Source organism: Taeniopygia guttata, chromosome 3, assembly GCF_048771995.1.
Source record: "Taeniopygia guttata chromosome 3, bTaeGut7.mat, whole genome shotgun sequence".
NCBI lineage: Eukaryota > Metazoa > Chordata > Aves > Passeriformes > Estrildidae > Taeniopygia > Taeniopygia guttata.
In genome coordinates, this window is record NC_133027.1 from 87,210,873 (window position 1) to 87,231,396 (window position 20,524).

At 56.8% G+C, this 20,524-nt stretch overlaps 1 protein-coding gene across 2 annotated transcripts; it reads right to left on the minus strand.

The window, feature by feature from the left end:
* Positions 1 to 630: 630 nt before the first annotated feature.
* NKX2-2 (NK2 homeobox 2) lies at positions 631 to 8,776 on the minus strand. Of its 2 annotated transcripts, XM_072927334.1 has the most exons (3): positions 8,549 to 8,776; positions 1,551 to 1,903; positions 631 to 1,240 (listed from the first exon to the last, which is right to left on the minus strand). In XM_072927334.1, the coding sequence occupies exons 2-3, from the start codon at positions 1,804 to 1,806 to the stop codon at positions 678 to 680; spliced, it is 819 nt and encodes a 272-aa protein (XP_072783435.1). In that variant the 5' UTR covers positions 1,807 to 1,903; positions 8,549 to 8,776; the 3' UTR covers positions 631 to 677. The 2 variants fall into 2 exon arrangements, with proteins under 2 accessions (XP_072783435.1, XP_030124515.1); XM_030268655.4 differs by lacking the exon at positions 8,549 to 8,776 and having other exon boundaries at positions 1,551 to 2,200.
* Positions 8,777 to 20,524: the final 11,748 nt, after the last annotated feature.

Here is a 20,524-nt window from a genome sequence, read left to right on the forward strand (position 1 = left end):
CACGGCGGCGACAACGACGGCGACAAGGTGCAAAAACACCCCCGCTAACAGCTGTCGGGGCCGCAAATTGCTCTCGAAGGACAGCACCGGAGCTCCCCTTTTGGGGGGACCCTGCGCGGCGGCCGCACTCTCGTTCCTCACAAAATCACAGGAGCAGCGGGGGGATTTTATTCTTTATTTTTTTCCTTTTTTTTAATTTCCTTTTTTTTTCCTTTTTTTTTTTTTTTTTTTTTTCTGTAATTCTGACGATCTCCCGCCCTCCCCTTTTCCTCTTTTATTTTATTTGTAGGTAGACAGGACCACTTTGAATGGCGCAAAAAAATTCTGTAAACAATGACGCACAAAAAACACCTCCCTTCCCTTACCCCCCGCCTCCCCCCGAAATGAAACCGAACCCCCCAAAAAAATGGAGGGGAAAAGAAACGGCAGAGGGAAAGAACCCATAATAATAATAATAATAATAGCAATAATAATAATAGCAATAATAATAATAATAATAATAATAACAGCGTTTCCCTCGCCATTCCTTCCCCCGCAGTTTCGTTTTTTTTTTTTCTGTTTTTTTTTTTTTTTTGGAGCATCAGTCTGTCTCCTTCTCTCTCTCTCTCTCTCTCTCTCTCTCTTTCTCGGTTTTTGCCTGTTATTTCTGTGTTTTCCTCCGTTTTCGGGGCGAGCCCTCACCAAGTCCATTGCTGCGCCTGTACCAAGTGGTGCGCTGAGGGGTACTGGGGGCTGCCGGCCGCGCTGTACTGCGCGTTGTACTGCATGTGCTGCTGCAGGGACTGCGCGCTGTACGCCGAGAACGGGATGCCTGCCTGGAACGTCGCGGCTGCCAAGTCCTGGGCTTTGAGCGTGTGGCAGGGCTTGCCGTCCCTGACTAGCACCGGCACGGCCACCCGCCGCGGCGAGGGAAGAGGAGTCACTTCCATACCTTTCTCGGCCCGCGCCCGCTTCATCTTGTAGCGGTGATTCTGGAACCAGATCTTCACCTGCGTGGGGGTGAGGCGGATCAGGCTGGCCAGGTGCTCCCGCTCCGGCGCCGACAGGTACCGCTGCTGTCGGAACCGCCGCTCCAGCTCGTAGGTCTGCGCCTTGGAGAAGAGCACCCTCCTCTTCCTCTTCTTGCCCGCATCCCCGCCGCCCACCGCTTCCTTCTCGTTGTCGGGCGACTCGTCGGCCGACGGCTCCGGGGACTTGGCAGAGGGGTCCTGGCCGCCGCCGCCGGCCGCCAGCCCGTGCACTGGGGACAAGACGCGCCCGGTCAGCGGAGGGGGACGGGCCGGGGGAGAGCCCCTCCGCCGCCCCCCGCATCCCTCCCGCCGCCCGGCCGTGGTGCGATGGAGGCCAGCCGTGGAGAGAGGTAAACCCCCCATCCATCCATCCATCCATCCATCCATCCATCCATCCATGGCTCCCCAGCTCCCAACTGGAAGCAGCGCTGCCCCGTCCCCAGCCGGGACGAGCTGCAAGTCCCCCCACCCCAGCCGCATCCCTCCCCCATCGCCCCCCATGGCCCCCGGTCTCCGTTGCCCCGTCCCCCGGCCACTCACGGGAGTACTGGATGCCCTCGGCGCTCGCCAGCCAGCGCGTGTAGGGATTATCGCTGTTATCATAGAAAGGACTCTTCAAAGGCAGCGTCGGAACAGTGTCCAAGGGGTTTTGTCCCAAAACTCCCGCTTTCCTGGGCGGCTCGGGCGCCTCGCTCTCCTCCTCGCCGCCCTCCGCCGAGCCGTCCTCATCGTTGGTGTCAGGGAGGTCCAAAATGTCCTTCACCGAGAAGCCCGTCTTTGTGTTGGTCAGAGACATGTTCCGGCCAAATTCCGCCTGGGAAAGTTGGAGCCGCAGCTTGGCCGAGCCGCCGGGTCACGGCTGGGCACGCACACGCCGAGAGGCGACAACGACACTGCGCAGGGACACGGGAAGGGAGGGGGGGCACGGCACGCGTGGAGAAGGAAAAAAAAATTAGAATAATAATATGGATTTTTAGAAAAATAAGCGGCGGGATTTGTGCGGGAGAAGCGGCCGCAGCGACGGGTCTCTGCGGTGGTAGTTGTTCTGCCACGGGGGAAAATTTCGAGAGCGGGAGCAGCAGCTGGTTTCGGGAATAGTTTGTAACTCCAGGGAAAAAGGGGAAAGAGACGCCAAAAAAAAAAAAAAAAAAAAAAAAAAAATAGAAATCACTTCTGGATCTTGTTCAGCCACGCCGAACCCGCGCCTGCCGCTGGAAAATCCCGAGCCATTGCTGGAGCGAGGAGTCCATATAAGGCTGGTCCCCACACATGAACCTGCCGAGAGGAGGGAGAAAAAAAACCTACATTAAACCCAGGAAAGGTTGGCCACGTGTGGGCGGGTCTTGGAAGTCAAGTGGATGAAGACAGTGTTTGCAGATGTGAAATTGCGGGTTTTGGGCGAGCTCCGAGCTTCCACCATTGGTGATGAGTGGTATAACGTGTCAATTAATTACCGGCGCGGGGAGGGTCCTCGGCGCGGGGGGCGCGGGCGGCGGCGCCGGGGGGGAGGGAGGGGGCGAGGGGTGGAGGGAGGGAGAGAGGGAGGGAGGGGGCGACTTCCCAGCTCTTTTTAAGGACACTATTTACATACAAAGAGCTCCGCACCAGCCCGACGCTCCGGACGCTCCAAAGTGTGTTTTCCACCCGGGTTTTCCTCCGACCGAGGGGACAAAAAAAAAAAAAAATTTGCGAGGGGGCCTGTTCTCACAGTCGCTCAGCCTGCGCGCCCCGCGCTGCCTGCCCCACTTGGGACCGGAGCGGCTCAGATGGCAAAAGCCCAACTTATCTAACCCGCCTAGGTCAATATTTTGGTTGGGGCTTAGGGATGAGCGCTGGAAATTAAACAGCGAGTAATTGATTCTAGTTTGCTCCGAAATTAAGCGAACTTGCAAAACGCGATCGTCAAGCGCGACCCGGCGAGATCCGGGAGGTGATTATTAGGGAGGGGGGGAGTGTGTGCTTATTTGAAGAGGTCTCATTGATTTTGCCACCTTCTTCCAGGGGAATGAATCCAGCCCGTTGGGATAATTCGATGGGCTGCAACCCGATGGACTCATACAAGACTGAATTTTTTTTTCCATCTATTTCCTCTTTCTTTCTTTCTTTCTTTCTTTCTTTCTTTCTTTCTTTCTTTCTTTCTTTCTTTCTTTCTTTCTTTCTTTCTTTCTTTCTTTCTTTCTTTCTTTCTTTCTTTCTCTCTTTCTCTCTTTCTCTCTTTCTCTCTTTCTCTCTTTCTCTCTTTCTCTCTTTCTCTCTTTCTCTCTTTCTCTCTTTCTCTCTTTCTCTCTTTCTCTCTTTCTCTCTTTCTCTCTTTCTCTCTTTCTCTCTTTCTCTCTTTCTCTCTTTCTCTCTTTCTCTCTCTCTCTCTCTTTCTCTCTCTCTCTCTCTTTTTCTCTCTTTCTTTCTTTCTCTCTTTCTTTCTTTCTCTCTTTCTTTCTTTCTTTCTCAGGACATGGGAAAGGACGGAGAGAGGCAAAGAAGGGGTTCCTTCCCAAGGGAAGGCCAGCACCCCAGGTGTCACCACGCTCGCACACAGCCGCACTTGGCCCCGGCTCCGCGGAGCCCGCAGCATGCCCGGCCGCGGGTCCCGCGGAGAAGCTCTGGGGGCTCGCCTGGCCTGCTGCGGGATGCAGCGCCCCCCCCCCCCCCCCCACTTCTCTCTGTCTGCCACCAACTTTTATTTTAATTTCCCTTCTTCCTTCGTCCTGTTCTCTGCACCCGCCGAGAAGCATTGGCCGTGTACATACTCACGGGGCAGGATCTGGATCGTTTTCCCTTTCCCTCCCTCAATTCCTTCCTTCCTTCCTTCCTTCCTTCCTTCCTTCCTTCCTTCCTTCCTTCCTTCCTTCCTTCCTTCCTTCCTTCCTTCCTTCCTTCCTTCCTTCCTTCCTTCCTTCCTTCCTTCCTTCCTTCCTTCCTTCCTTCCTTCCTTCCTTCCTTCCTTCCTTCCTTCCTTCCTTCCTTCCTTCCTTCCTTCCTTCCCTCCTTCCCTCCTTCCCTCCTTCCCTCCTTCCCTCCTTCCCTCCTTCCCTCCTTCCTCTCTTTCATTCCTCTCTTTCATTCCTCTCTTTCCTTTTCCCATTCTTTTCCCCTTTCTCTGTTTTCCATCCCTTGCCTTCCCCGAGCCCCGCCCGTGCCGGGCTGGAGCGCGAGGGCGATGGAGATGCGCGGGGCGATGCGGGGCACGGGGTTTGGACAACCTGGGATGGGGTTCCCCCCCACCCCCCTCATGTCTGGACAGGAAAAGTTGCCCGAGTTTCCCTTCCTGGGGGGAAGGAGCCGCAACGCCGCCGCAGCGCTGGGGAGACGTCGCCTCAGGCTTCCTCCTCCGCGCCCATCAATGGATTCGTACCTTCCCATCCTCTGCCTCGCCGCTCCCCCCACTTTTCCTGCCCCAGCCCCCAGCCCCCAGGCTCCCTCCCATAAAGTATGTGATGTGGCTGACAATGCCCAGGGATTTTTTTTTTTTTTTTTAAAGCGAGCCCCAGCGCGCATCCTGGGTGGTCGGCCCCCGCACAAACACAAATACAACCCGACGGCTAAGCTGGGGACAATGTCCGCAATGTAGACAAATGTCCGGCTCCTGTTGGAACCCTTTGTCTCGGCGCAGTTTTTGCATTTATTTCAGTGGCGAAATAATACGTGATTGACGCCCTCTTTCAGCGCGCCCTAACTGTTGGGAATAAATCTGAGGTTGTTCCTAGTTGTCATGGTATTCAACCACACTCAATGGCTATCTCTTCATCCATTGCGGAGTCCTCCTCGATATCGAGGGAACCCCTTCGGGCCGGCCCCCGCCCGCTCCTCTGCCCCGCGCCCGCGCCGATACCGCCAATTCTCACTGAATCTTAGAGTTACCGATGGATTTAGGTGCCCCCCCCCCCGGCTCGGATGGGGTTTAATTCCGCCGAGGAGAAAAAAGAGCAGGGACAACGGCGATAACCGCGATAGCAGCGGGACGGAGAACCCCGACAGAAGCCAAGCCCGGGGAGGGAAGGGCAGAGCATCCCCGGGGCAGCCAACGTGGGCCGTCCGCCACGGGGCTGTCAGCGTTTAGTAGCAGTAATAATAATAATAATAATAGCAATAATAGTAATAATAATAACAATAACAATAATAATCATGACGATAAACACTCCCACACCCCGATCTGAAGCCACGGCACGGGCAGAGCGTCCCGCAGAGCGCTGGCGGCGTGGGGCCCGGGGGAGGAGGCCGGACACAGCCCCAGGGGTCGCGGCCCCCTCCCCAAACGCGGACCTCTCTGCACACCGCGGAGACGGCCCGGGACACCGTGACGTCACAGGCGGGGGGTGTGACGTCAGAGCCGCGCGGGCCCCTTGACGTCATGAGGGGTCGCGAGGCCGGCACACTGCCCCGCACCGCGGTCGCGCTGCGTGGGTTGAAAACCCGACGGCAAGGCTGCGTCTGTCGCGACAGAGCCAGGGGGGTGTCCCCCGGCCGCCATGGCGTCTCGTTCCCCCCTAGCACCCTCGGGGCGCCTGCCCCGAGCTCCCCGTGCCCTCCGGCTGGTCCCACGCGTGGCGGGGATGCTCCAGCGCTGGGACAGGCAGTGACAAGGCCGGGGGGGCTGGGGCAGGAGGGCCGCGAGCGCGTGGCGGAGCTGAGTGGCGGCTCTCGGGGACAAGCGGCTCTGCCCACGGGGACCGATTCACGGGTGAGTCCCACCCCCCGCCCCTCGCCCGTGAGGTTAAAGCCGATTTTTCTACTTTCTAGAATCGGGCAAGGGACGGTCCCTGGGGACAGGAGGGGGATTGAGGCCTCTGGAGCAGCTGCCCGCAGTCACGCGTGGGCCCGGCAGCCGCGGATGCCGACGGGCGCGACGGGCTCTCGCCACGCCGCGGGCAGCCCGTGGGGCTGGTTTTAAGCGGTGTCCTCGCCTTTCTCCTCCCGGCCGCGGCCCGAGGCTCAAGCTCCCCGCACGGCGTCGGGGGTCCCCCTCTGCTCTGAGCCAGCGGCGCCCAACTCCACTCCCTTCTCCGCCGAGAGGGATCCCACGCACTCTTATAATACAGTGTGCTATTACCGAGTATAACGACACATGTTACAGGGAGAAATGTAGGAAAGTGTGTTGGGCTGAAGCCTGCTGCTCTCCCTCCCCTCCCTACCCGCACCGAGCCCGTCTCCATTCCCATTCCCGCTCCGCGGTTCCAGGAGCGGCCGACAAGTGGATCAATTTATTGTTTGATGGAGCCAAAGATGCGAGACCTTGTCTTCCCTTCCCTCCAGCTCGCAAATAAACAAACGGAGCGGGGCTGCACCTTGCCGCTCGGCCCGGATTAGCGGAGCCCACACAAAGCCTTTGTTAAGGAACAGGTTGATTTTATCTCCTAGAATGAGATCCACTTGGAATGAATGGGGAAAGGGAAGAGCAGTCCGTGTCCTGATAATTGTCGTGAGGAGCTTCACCTCGGGAGCATCCCTGTAAGTAACACCCTCTTTGTTTTAAAGTGTGGAGAAGAGAAGCAGAGTCGCCACACGAAAGGGGACAGCTCTCCCCGGCCGTAAAAATATAAAGCAAAAATTTAAAAATCAGAGTAAAACGATCGCAATGAAATTACATCCCGCCCCCGAGACGCATGCACGGAGGACTTTAAACCGCAATTTCCAGCGTTGGAGAGGATATTCTGCTGCTGCTGCTGCTGCTGCAGTCAGCAGTGGCTCCGGCTCGGAGGGGACCGGCCACACCAGGCCGTGGACACGGAGCCCACGCCACGAGATTGCCTCGCACACCGGCAGCCAGGTCAGGGAGTGAGACAGAGCCATCAAGAAAAAAATCGTATTTCCTAAATTCAAGGGGAACCGGACCCTCCCGAATCCTCCGGCACTTACAGGAACTTAATTGTAACGGAGATTCTGCGGGCTGAAATTCCCGGCTCGTTTCCTGGCTGGAAAAAATGGCATTAGCAAAGGCGTTAAGGATGTTTTGAGGGAAAGAAAAGGGGGGAAAAAAGGGGGGAAAAAAAGGGGGAAGATCGCTCCGCAGGAAGGGAGTCAGCAGCAGCAATCCCTATGGAAGCTCCAGAGAAAGCCCCCGCCGCCCCCCAAAATCCCGGCGCCGGCCTGCTTTTTTTTCCAGCAGACAATTAATTCTTCTCCAGGACATAGGAATCTAAATGAGCTTCCCTATTCTCACGATTGCTCTATCTCCTTCCCCACGAAGCTTCAAAGGCGGAGAAATCCTTCCAATTCACCGATATTCCTTATAAATCTGTAGATGTGGATCTGCCCCGCAGCCAAGCTCCCGAGGTGGCGAATTGTCATAGAAATTGGGATCTCCCCCCTCCCCACCCCCCCATTCGCCCACCCCCCCCCCACCCCCACGCTCTCCGGGGTCCGGCGGGGTTATGGCAGAGCCGGAGGGCACATGTTAGGGCTTTGATAAATGCACTTTAATGAGATTTTGAAAATTATTGCCCATAGTGATGGAGACAGTGGGGTACGGGCACAATGCCGGGAGCCCGCAGCCCCCCGACCCACATTTTGTCTTACTTAATTCCCCTCCCCTGCGCTCAGGGGGAGCTGTAAGCCTGGCCCGGGGCTCCCTTCCCCTTTCCAGTCTATTCTAAACCGGTTTATTCGCCAGACAAACGGGGGTGACCCCCCCGGAGCCCCCCGGCTCTGCCCGTCCCCGTCTCCAATGATTAAACGTGTCCCAACGAGATTAAGCTTTGTCAGAAATTATTTTTTCCTCCTCGGCCTGGAAATGCCGGCCCGCTGGCCCCGGGGCGAAAGGAGCGCGGCGGGATTTATTCCCTTATCTGAATTCACTTGGCACTCCGCGGAGGGCTCCGCGCCCAGGTCACCGCCGCTGCGTGTGCGAGCGGGGGGTGCGGGGAGCCTCGGAGGCAGTCCCCGGTGCCCGCACGCCCCGCGCAGCTCGGGGGGGACCAGGACTGGGTGAGGACGGGCCCACCCGCGTGGGCTCGGCTCCAAAAACCGGGGCCGAGCCGGGGACACACGCGTGGCACGGGCAGGGAAGGGGTGAAGGAGGAGGGGGCACCGCCGGGGCCGGGGACAGTCCCGGTCATTCCCGGTCCTCTGGCGGACTCTGCCGTCGCGGCTGAGAAGTGTCCCACGGCCGGGGCAGGAGGGAGCGCCCCAGGCTCCCCTGCCCCGCGCTGCCCCGGCCTCGCTGCCACCCGTGGCCGTGGCCGTGTGTCAGCCGCGCCGTCGGGGCCGGGGCCGCGCCCCCTCGGCGCTCAGAACCGGCTCCTACCTGCGCGGACCTCCTCGCCCCGCAAAGCTCCTTCCCACCTGCTGCTCCCGGCCCTGGTGACCCCCCTGTCGCCTCTGCCCCCGGGGCTCACCGGCCGGGGGCTCCAGCCTGGGGTCCTCCCGCTCCCTGTCGGGGCTCACCTGGGCGGGTCCCTGTGCGTGGGGAGCCCCCCGCCACCCTCCGGCGCTCACCTGGGCGGGGGTCCCTCGGCGGCCGTGTCCCTCCGCTGTCCCCCGGGGAGTCACCCGGGCAGGGGTCCCTGCGCGGGAGCGTCCCCCCGGCGCCTCCCGGGGCTCACCTGGCTGGGGGTCCCGAGGCGGGGGGTCCCTAGGAGGGGGGGCCCCGGCGGCGGCCCCCCGCCTCCCGCATTGTCTCCGCCGTGTGCTGGGGCCGCTCCTCGTCCCTTCGGCCTCACATCCCCCGCGCCGCTCGCTGCCGTCCCCGGCGGCTGCCGCCGGGCGGAACACCGGCCATATGCTCCGCGGCCATAAATTGGGAAGAAGCACAAACACGCCGGTTCCTGGGTGGCTCTTTTAAGGCTAAGCCGGCCCCTCTCTCCCTCCGGGGGGCAGAGCCCTCCCCCCGGCCCCCCTTCCCCAGAGGAGCTGCTGGCTGCGGCCCTCGCTGGCCCCCCCCTCCGCCCACAGCCCCGCTGTGCGCACCCCCCGCCTGGGCCGGTCCGGCCGCCCGCTCTCCGTGCGCGGATGGCTCGGTAGCCAGGGTGCAGCGCAGCCAAACAGCCAGATGTGGCACGTTATTGATGTGGGGAGGCTCGTTTACATTAGATACGCGGCTGATCCGGCCGCCGATAGCGCCGGTGTGCGGAGATCCGAGCTGCGCTGCCACGGCCACCTCCGGCAGCTGCCCCCTCTCCTGTCCCCCTTTCTGGGGTCCTTTTTGGGTTTTAGCATCATTTGAAAATTACTATTATTTGGAAGGGAGGCAAAGAGGAGGTGATGGAGTTGGTGACAGAGGTGGTGCTGCCCGACTTCTCTGAAGGATGAAGAGCGGTCATGGAATGCTGGAAATATCCTGAGTCGCGGCTCATCGAGCCCAGCTCCTGGACAACCCCAAAAAACACTCCACGTGCCCGAGAGCGTTTTCCAAACATCTTGAGCCTGGTGCCGCGGCCGCTTCCCAGCGGTCCCCGGTTGCAGGAGGCTCCTGCCAAAGGTACTGTCCCACTGGGATTCCACAGAGGATGGAGAGCTCCCAGCTGGCCACGAGGGCTTCCTGGGCATCCTATGTCCCTTTCAAAGGCTTTGTGGGTGGCATGCAAACACCGCTGGCTGCTGGGGGCAGAGGGAAATCGACAGAGCCCGTTTTCCTTCCCATCTGACCCGGATCTTCCCCAGCACCTGCCCCGTTCCTGGAAAGACCTTGGAGTCCTGTGTGAAAGTCCCTGGTCACAGGCAGCTCCAGCAGAACTGCCCGCAGATAAAGTGATTGATCCCCACACCAATCAATAAAGGTCTCATTCCCGGCAATTAATAACTTTGCCAAGCTTGTTTTGTTTGGATAAAGTGCCTGGATTGTTGAGCAAGGGAGTGAAACTGAGGGCAGAAAATAATTCTATAATTTTATGTCACCCACATAAAAATATCAATCAAATGATGGTGATTTGCAGACATATTTGTTTGCATAAAGAATTTTCATTTGCATAGATCTGCAGGGTCTTTGCTTTCACAGCAGGAAATTCAGGCTGGATATCCAGGCCGTGTCTCGCTCCATTCCTAGGGGAGGCTGCACAGAGGGATTGGAACTCGGTAAGTTTGGTTATAAACCAGCTCCAGCTCCTGTCTCCCCTCATCCAGGAAGGAGGCAAAGTGCAGTAAAAGGCAAGGGAGCAGGAGCTGCATTTGGTCCCCCACAGGCATTCCTTGGGACAGTTGTCTCGGACTGTGCTGTAAAACGGGGCTGTGCTGTAAACCAGTTCCTATGTTATGAATAAGAACTCCTTATTTAATTATCAAACCCATTTTTAATCATTATTTTTGCTTTGAGCGTATTTTGGAACCTGGTGCATGGATCTCACCATGCCCCAGAGCTGCTGGAACCAAACCAGTAGGCCCAGGGAATAGAGAGTGAAGCGGGTTTCACCCAGCCTTGGAAATTTAGTCCTTTCTGCTCCTTAGACATCCCGTGTGGAATCTCCTGGAGGGGTTGGTGTGAAGGTGGGAGGTCTGGACTCCAGTCTGGGGAAGTTGGGATGGGCTCCACCTCATGACAGGATGCTTACTTCCATGTGTTTGCAGTCACTCAGCTCCTCTCGAGCAGAGTCTGCTGGCACCTCTTTGTGTCCCAGGATTGGGAGCAGCCTGGGAGCTCTGGGCTTGGAATGCCCAGGTGGGGTGAAAAACCTCCAAAATTCCCTGGCTGAAGGGATGTATTTCCACTTGTCACCCACAGCCCTTCCCCAAAAGTGAAGGAATCCAGAGTGCCCCAAGCGCAGAATTTGGGAAGGCAGCACTGGGAGATGGCAGGGAAGAGCAAGAACTGGGAAGCCTGGGCTGAGTTATTTATTCCAGCCTGGTTTGCAGAAGGAATTAAAAAAATGCTCAGTTCACCAGAGCAGGGAATGTGAGGAAGGAGACAGGAGCAGGTGGAGGGGCTGGGAGAGTACCCCCATGCCCCCACACCCTGCTTTACAACCCTGGTGTGTTTGAGGAGCCTGAGCCCTGTCCCTACACCGGGCCGGGCACACACCTGGGGGTGACAGATGGCCACGGGCTGTCCCCGGGCTGAGCACACAGCGCAATCTGCTGCAGCTCACTCCAGCTCCTGCTCCTGGCACCTGGAACAGGGCAGGGAAGGAGAAAACCTGTGCAGAGGGAGACTGGGATTGCCCCATCCAGCCAGGTTTCAGCTGGAAGCTAGTACTCACTCCTCCCTTTGGAAAATAGAGAATAGAATTGAACTTCATTTCACATTATTCTGCTTTTTCCCGGCCATTGCCCTGGGGTGGAGCAGAAGCAGGAGGTGGTTGGAGCTGCTGCTGGACACAGCAGCCCCAGGTCGGGACACCAGCTTGGACACCAGTGCTTGCCCATGGGAGGATGTGTGGGCTGTGGGGGTCCTGTGACAACAGCAATTTTGGGGACGCCATGGGGACACTGTGGCCTTGGCCTCATCTCATCTGCCTGGCAGAGCAGGGTGGGTTTCCTAGCATTTTCAAGTGGAGGCCCATGTTCCTAGGGAAGCAGAGGGAGCAGGAGGATGCCCCAGTGATACCAATTACATTCCCACTTGAACTGGTTTTCTCCTCCCCTCTTCCCCTGTCTCCACAGCCAACCTTGGTTCTGCCATGCACACCCAACTTTTTGGATGGGATTTGCTGCTGCAGTGTTGAGCTTGGAATCCCTCAGGAAGTTGCTCTGGATGGATTTAGCTCCCAGCACCCTGACATGGAAAGCATCTACTCCAACTCCCCTGTGCCCATTCACGCTTACAGACGACGACTTTTGCCTGGGGTGCTTCGCCCAACTCCACAAATCCTGCAGGTGAAACAGATGCCCTGGTGGGAAAAACCAAGCAGGGTGGGAAAAAAAAGGCAAGCCAAGCGACAGTGATGCCATAAAGCCTGGGAGCAGCACAGAGCCAGCGGCGAGGCGTAGATAAGGAGCGCTCGTGCTGTATCGCGGGCGCCCCATCAATCACGCATCCATCTCCCACCGCCCGGACCTCAGCGGTGGCAGGGATGTGCCGTGGGATCGCTGTCAGCCAAGAGCAGCCCGGCTGCTGCCGGCAACGCTGCGCCCAAGGGCCACTGCAGCGGTGGTGGCAACACCGGCCGGCGGCTTCCTGGGAAGGGAGCAGGCAGGATTGGAGACAGTGCTGTCCCCAGTGGAGAGAGGGCCTCAGGGAAGGTTTAGAATGGATATTAGGGAAAGGTTTTTCATCCAGAGGGTGGTCAGGCACTGGACAGGCTCCCCAGGGAATGTTCGTGGCTCCAACCCAACTCAGGGATGCTCAGGGTGGGATTGTTTGGGTGTCTGTACAGGTCCAGGAGCAGGACTGTGCCGGTGGGTCCTTCCAGATCAGGATATTCCGTGATTCTCGGATACTCTGGGAGATCAGAGTGCTACTCGGCTCGTTTTCCATCTGGACTTGCCCGTCACTAATGACTTCCACATGGAAAATCTTGGTGGCAGCATTGACTGCTGACCCTTCCAGGACCCCACTATGTGCCACAGTGGATCCCAATGGAAGCAGGTCAGCAGCGCCATGTGTCCCAAGGACACTCCTGGGAAACCCAGCCACATCCCCAGTGACAGTGTGGCAGAGACACTCCAGGGGCTCTTCAAAGTTGGGCTGGGAAGGGCTCGTTCCCAGGTTCTTCCACTTCTGGGGGAATGGCTGATAAGAAAAGTGGAATCCCAGTGGAACAGGGCAGCTTTCATGGGGTGGGAGGATGGATAAAATCTCTCCCTGGGGTCTCTGTGCCTCGGAACCCAACCCTGAGGGAAATTCCTGCCACAGCCGTTCAGCCAGGAAAAGGAGAATGTGAGGAGGAGGAGGAGGAGGAGGAGGAGGAGGAGGAGGAGGCAAACACATACATCTGCTGCTGAAGAATGGGAACGGGACATGGATTTGTGGGAGACATCTGGGGAAGGCACAGGGGGCTAGGGGGTTCTGAGCAGGACTTGGCCCGCTCAGGATGACCTGGGAGCAAACACCCCATGTTTCCCTCACCCCTGATCCCAGGGCCAGGACCCTCCCTGACCACCCCTCCCTCTACCCCTGCTCTCTCTCTGAGGGGCTCCTAAGCCCTGCCTGGGCCTGGCTCAGGTTTGGTGCCTCCCCTGGCAGCTGCTGGTAAGCAGAAGGTGAGGGAGACATGGCAGAGCTGTTACACATTAACTGAGATTAACAGCAGCTGCTCTTTCCTCCTGTCTAGGAACCATCCCTGGCCCCGAGTTTCTCTGGCTAATGTGTAATCCCAGCCCATGCTGCTCCTTCCCACCAGGATGTCCCAGTAGCTAGGCTGGCTTGGGGAGGTGGGGTGTACAGGGAAGAACATTTGATGTCCTCGAGTTTTATGGATAAATGTTTTTCCAGCACCCCTGAATGCTTCCTTGTGGGCACAGAGTGGCCTGAGGGACAAAAGCACCAAGCCCAACTTGCACAGAGACTGTTTCCTGCTAAAACCTGCTCGTTTTCCTGGGAATGGTAGGAACTGGGCTGCTGGACTCTGTGCTGCTCCCTCAGGATGCTCAGCTCAAGGTGTTGGGTGGCTGTTGCTCACCCCCACACAGCTACTGACAGGCACAGCCCTACCATAGGAATAACCAAAAAATTCCTGGCTCGGCTCTTCTCCTTAGTGGGACTCGGGCTTTTGGGGCTGTGGAGGCATCTTTAGGGATGTGCACCTTTTTTTTTTACCCACTCAGACTCGAATTTCTGGGACACAAGCTCTGGGAGAAGCAGGAGAAACCTTTGGGGCGAAGGAATGAGTGGGGATGGGATCCTGCAGATGTAGCAAGAAAAATGTGCCCGTTTTGGCTGTTTTTTCTCCCTCTCCTTTTTCTCCTTTAATAAAATCAGTATTTATGCTGGATAATGCCCATCGAGCATTTGTTTTCTCCTCTTGGCTCCTAAGAAAACGCTTTTGTCCAGGAGATAGCTCTGCACACTCTGTTTGTTTCAATAGTAGGTCACATTCGTACTAATCAGGATGCCGAATGCTGCCTCTAATCCAAAGTTTTCCATCAAAGGGAAGGTTCTGAGTCATGTAATGAATATCAGGAGGGTTCTGCTCTTCAAAGGTGGAGAAAAGTTGATTCTTTCAGAGATAAAACTCGCTGTTTGAAAAAAAGATAATTGGAAGTAAAGCTAAAAGATTTTCTTATCACCAAATATCATTCACAGCAATAGCAAGGTCTGGTTTCCTCCCCCCTGGAAGGCTGGGGGCTCACAAAACCCCAATTTGAGTCAGAGACAGGGTAGAAATTGGCTGGATTTGGGGTTTTCCAGGAATTTGGGGGCCTTGGAAATACTCCTGTCTGGCAGTGTGGAGGGGCTGCTTTTGGCTTTGCTGAGAGAGGAGCGACGTTGGCAAACCTCCCCATCCCCACGGATTTCCTGCACATTTTGGGGGAAACTGGGGATTACATCAGCCTTCAATTGCTGTGCAGGCAGAGCAAAACAGCAGGGAGGCCTTAAAAAGGAGGAAAATACATGGAAAAGAGGGGAAAATAGTACCACCAGCACTCTTAGCTATACAAGGGGTGCCCCATCCCTGGGAGTGTCCCAGGCCAGGTTGGATGGGGGTTGGAGAAACCTGGGACAGTGGAAGGTGCCCTACGGCAGGGGGTGGCACTGGATGAGATTTAAAGGCCTTTCCAATCTAAACCATTCTGGGATAGTTCCATGAATTCCTCCCCAGTTCAAGGTTTTCGAGGGAGCAGGGATGCAGGTGAGCTGATGCTGCTCCTGGTTGAGGATTAGCGGGGTGCTGAATGCCCGACCTGTGCTGCTCTGAGGGTAATTACTGGGCTGTGCGGGAGGCAGGAGATTCCTGGGCTTTTCCTCACCGTGCTGAACCCATGTGGGATTTTTTCCCTCTCAGGTAACACTCAAACACGGTGGAAGGAAACCGAAGGAGCTTGGCGTTCCTTTTGTGCTCTGTGCCTCTGTAATCTCAGGGTTGATTTAAATGTTCTCCTCGCGGTCATTTCCCGATCCCCTCTTCCTTTTCATGTCCAACATCTCGTGTTGAATAACTCCTAGGGCTCTGTAATTTCGGGATCAACAACGACGCTAACAATGGAGAACAAATTACACAGGGAGAGGAGCCTGCAGCCCCAGCTTTATTCTGCCTGTGTGCATCCCTAATCCAAATTAACACTGAGATCAACTTTCTCCCGGACTGCTGGGGCTCGAGTTTGCACAAAAGGCAGAGGTTCGGCCACGTTCAATAACTGAGAGCACCGTGGGGCTCAGGAGCCGTGGAAAACACGTGGGTGCAGCGGGGAGAGCAGAGGCTCTCTGGGAAAGGGGGAGAGTGGGGAAACAGGAAAAGGGGTTGGGGTTTCTGAAGTCAGGATCTTTGGTTCCCGTTTCTCCAGCTCCTAGCAGGATGAAGCTGGTAGATGCTTCCACTGGAAGTGGAAAGGGAAGTCTGTGGATGTGGAATCTTTGTTTTTCTTGGGGTTAGAGCTGATCCGAGATCAGGGATGCCCAGGCGGCGTTTCATCCCTAGCAGACCATCCTGTGGGATGCAGGTGCTCGTCCTCTGCCCTCCCGCCTCTCCCTGAACCAGCAAACAGAAGGAGGATCATTATTTGTAAAAAATAACCCACCCCCCCCCCCCTCCCCGAAACCCCAGCAGAGGCATAGCCTCCCTCACCCTCAGGGGCCACAGTCTAGGCTCGCCTTGGGTCCCCATCTTTGTGATTCCAGGGCTCAGAGCTGCTCCTGAGGCACGGCCACCCCAATTTGACCCTGAGACCCCCATAATTTGGGGGCTGCAGCCCTGGCTGTTGCTCCCCACCCCTCGCCACCCTCTGCCCCCCAGGGAGGCGTCACTCAGGTGAGCAGCAGGGTTCGGAGCAGGTCCCAGGGGTGCTCCGACCACCCCGCAGGCTGCAGGGCTGTTCATTACTCACCGAGGCAGGAGCCTGTCTGCAGCCAGGCGAGCCCGAGGAGGAGATGACAGCTCGATGAGAGAGGTTCAGTGGCTTGTTCTTCACGTGCTGGCCACCTGGCATATTTGCCTTGAACTTCCCGCACTCGCTCCAAAAGCCCTGCATTATTTTCCTGAAGGACACCCGAGTTAATTTTATTCACCACGGAGCGAATTCTGGGGCTGTCTGGAAAAGAATAAATGAAGAGACTTAACGCGGCAGAGGACGTGAGACCTGTCAGCACGGCGGCGGCTCGCTGAATATGCAGCGAGTCCTCCTCAGCTTCAGGGAATTGAAGAGCTTGAAATAAATTCGCCAACTCTCGTAAGAGAAAAAAAAAGAAAGGAAAAAAAAAAAAAAGTGAAGCAAGTGCATTACCGGGGTGGCAGGTGTCAAGTGACTCGGCGTTTTAACATTTTCATTATGCTCGGCGATAGTAAGCAGCGAAGCCGGCCAGGGTTTTTCCTCCCTACAAATTGCGTTTGGATTCCTGAACGCCTCGTGGTGAACCCGGAGCCAGCAGGAAACTCCCGGGCATGGGTATGGGAAGCTGGGTTTGTCCCCAGAGTGACAAGTGTGCAGATGGATTTGTCACAGCTCCGTTTCCCCGTCCCCTCCTCAGCCCCTGCCAAAGGAAGGGCTGACCCCAGCGCCCAAAGCTTTGGGAAGTGTCTGGGGGGCAGACTCAGATCCTGGTGCACAGAGAGGGAAGTGCTGCTGGGATTAGGGAGGTGCAGGGGCTCCCATTGGGGACCAGTCCAAGGTGTCCCTTGGATTCCTCTGGAGGCTGGGGGTGCATGGAGAGCCTTGGGAAAAGGAGTTTTTTTCTGGAGGCTGATGCACAGCGATGATGCTCCCATATAATCCAGCGGGAAGTGTTTTCCCTGGCGCTGGGGATGTAATGGTGATCGGAAGAGCTGCCCGCGGGTGGATGCTTGCACACGATGGCCAGAAACTGCTGTGGGTCACTCACTGGCGGCACCGGAGCTTTCGCCAGCGCAGGACGGCTGGAAAACTCGGGATGAGCTCCAGCTCGGGTGGGATGAATGAACCGGGGCTGGAGGCGCCCACGGCACAAAGCGGCGGCTCTTTTGTGCCTGTCTGGCTCGGGAACTCTCGGCATCCGCCGCGGGCTGAAGTGGCTCTTGGGCTGTTTAAAGGTTGAGTGCTACTGCTCCGAGTGACGGGAGGCAGATTCGGTTAAATAAACACGGCGGCTTAGAGAGAAATTGAAGGTGACGCGCGGAGAGCTGGAGCAGAATTTAATGTTGGCAGCCGCGTTCCAGCGCGGCTCTCCAGCCGAATCCCTCCGGAATTGGCCGGGACGCATTCCCTGGAAGGCTGGGGAGGGACAGTGGGGGGCTCGAAAGGGTGTCACAACCCGGGAACCCGCTGCAGGGAGCCTGCTGTGGTGCTGCGCTAATTCCTGAGCATTTCACGCCACCACCGAGCTCTAGGAGGATTCCGGGCCGCCCCCGTGCCCTGTCACACCTCAGAATCTTTCAAAAGCCATTTTGTTCCTTAATCACTGCGATCTCCAGTTTAGTGCCTGGCAGATCGTCAGGATATCGTTCCAGCGGGTTCCACCCTCGCTCCCCAAAAACAGGTGTTCGTCCTGGGGTTGTGCTCGTGGGCCCGGGACGGTTTGGGTTCAGAGAGGGCTTTTTGGGGGGCGGGGGAGCTGGGCTGCGGGATCTGGAGCAGATCTCCCTCCTGTCCCCTGCCCTGTCAGCAGGGAAAATCCCCTGGCTGAGGGTTATGGGAAGTGTTTGTGCTGGAGGCAGAGAGAGGAGAATCCCAAAGGCTGGACCAGAAGTTTCCCCTCCCACTGCAACGTTTCACCGCCTCTGCCCCAGGTGAAAAATCCCACCGGATTTTCCTGGGGGGAGAACTTTCCAACCCAAATATCTGATGGTGTTGAAGCAGAATTGTTTCTCTACTCCGAAGATGCCTCTGCTACAGCTCCCTCCTTGCACTCATTGGGTACCGGTGGAATTCCATCCTGGTATTCTCCAGAGTAGGGACAGTACAGGGATAATGCAGGGAATGGCTGAGGGAGCCTGGTCTCGTTCCTTAAGTGCCATCAATTCCAAGGCTGAGGAAGTGTGGGCAGAGATCTCGGCACTTCAGGTGCCTTTGGCAAGAAAACAGAGTTTTGGTCAATACCAGATTCTCAAAACAACTGCAGTGCAGAGCAAAGGAATTTTTTTTTTTTTTCTCCCAATTCAAAGCTCATGGAACACCCCTACCTGGTGTGTGCTGCTCCTCAGAGCAAAGCTCAGCGCTCTGCTGCTCCTTGCCTTGTGCACTGATGGATTTTGTGTTTTCCAAGTTTCGGGAATTCTGGTGTGCAGGGAAGGAGGGACCTGCAGGACTCCCTGTTTCGAGAGGGGTGGAGCTGGAGAATTTCTGAGTGCCGCGGTAACAGTGCCACTAAAAATCCCATTGAAGGAAAAGGTGGGGTGAGGCTTGGAGCAACCTGGGATAGTGGCATTGTCCCTGCCCATGGCAGGGGGTTGGAATGAGATGAGCTTTAAGCTCCTTTCCAACCCGAATCATTCTGGCATTCCATGACAAAGAGAGGTTTTGGCGCATGGAGGGAAGGCCAGAGATGGAAATGATCTGGGAATGTGGTAGCAGAGCATGGGTGGGACAGATGATCTGTCACTGACTAGGAACCTGCCGGCCCCATCTGTGGCACCGGTGTGGCACAGAGGGGACAGTGTGGCTCACCCTTACCGGGGTGACAGCGGTGGCACCCCGGGGTCCCCAGCGCAGTTGGGGCGGGGCGGCAGGTCCAGCGGGAAGGAAGCCGGGATCCCCCCGTCCCCCTCGGTGCGGATGAGGGCTTCTGCTGGGATCGGGGCCGCCGATGTCGCGATCTGCGCTGACACCGTGTGGCCGCTCCCCGCATCTCTCCCCGGTGCCCGGCAAGGGGGATTTCAGTCCAAACAGCCCCGAAATGTCCCCAAAGTCACCTCCGGGCCCAGGGAAGTGTCACCCAGTGGAGGTGGGAGATGGCCCTTGCCCCGCTCCCCTGCCAGCCTCGTGCCTGGATTCCTGCATTCCTCAAAATGGGCTGGATTTGGGCACTTAGAGAGCTTCCAAATGAGCTGGATTCAGGCTTTTTTGGTACGGTTTAAAACTCAGCTTGGTTTAAAACTAAATGCAGTAAATTTAGGTAAGCTATCAGAAGGGATTTTTACTGTGGGATTAGTGAGGCCCTGGCAGAGAGAGCCCAGAGAAGCCGTGGATCCCTGCCTCTGGATCCCTGGAATTGTTCAAGGCCAGGTTGGAGCAACCTGGGACAGTGGAAGGTGTCCCTGCCCACGGCAGGGGGTAGAATGAGATGAACTTTAAGGTCCCTTCCATCCCAAACCATTCAGCGATTTCCCAGAAAAGCCCGCCTGGCCCGTGTCTCTCTGCTCCAAGATATTTTTAATTCCCCCTGTTTCTGCCAGGCAGCTGATTTGGGGAGGACAAGGACCTTTTATCTCCCCTTTCAGCAGGCACGAGGCCTGGAGAGGAACCATGCCCAATGTATTCAGCCACTCTTGGAAAAAGCCCTTTCTCCTCAGCCTTTTCCAGCCACAAGGATTTGGCAGGGAAGAGCCCAGCTCTGCCCATCTGGGGGCAAAGCTGCAGATTTGGGATGCAGGTGGATGGGGCTGGGGGCTAGAGACTGGCAGGGGGGTCTTGCTGAGTGGAAAATGAGGTTATTCTTCATTTCTGCAGCACAACCCCACAGACAAAGGCAAGGAGATTCTTACCCAGTGCTCCCAAGTGGGGCAGAATTTTAGGGTAGATGTCCCCTCACCATGCCAGGAGCCCCGAGGGCACTTGCCCTGCCCATCCCCTGCGGACCCCGGGACAGGCGCTGAGCGGAGCTGGAGGAAGACTTGTAGCTCAGGAAAGAGCCTCAACAATGGACAATGGAGCCATTTGAGGGACAACAAACAACTTTCTGCCCTGTGAGTTTGTCCCGTTGGAGTCACGGGGTGAGCGCGGGGCATGAATGGGGGTTGTGCTCCAGGGAGCCAGGCTTTGCCCCACCGTGGCCACTTCAGATGCTTGTGCATTAATTTTTTGTCACAGGATCAGGGCCAGAGAAAGAGTGGGGACAAAAGGAGCATATTCCCTGTCCTGGGGAAAAAAAAAAAAAAAAAAAAAAGGGAGAGAGAAAAAGGGCTTTAAAATAAGGCACAGATGGAAAAATATGAATATTCTGGTAGAGAAAGGGACTGAACCTCTCCCAGGGAGGATGGTTTGGAGCTGGAGAACTGGGGGAGCTCCTTTTCCAGGACTCTGAGAGGACGTGGTAAGGTTGGGAAGCTGAAATCTGTGTCCAGTGCTGTGCCCAGGGGATTAGAAGTGCCTGTATCCAGGGTATCTCCAGATCAGGAGCCTTTGGCTGGAGCAAGTCCTGTGGAGAAAGGCTGAAAGGACAGAAAGACCAGGATGAAAGACTTTTGGGATCTCCCACTCCCTCTCTGTGCTCTGCCTCCAGCCCAGCTAGGATTTGGTAGCAGCTCTGGGCAGGAGCTGTAATGAGGTGACAGAAAGACAGATCCTGCTGGAAACAGGGAAAACGAGGCAAAGATTCCTTCCTCCCAAATTCCGGACCTGGCTGCCAGATGGAGCAGGGCCTT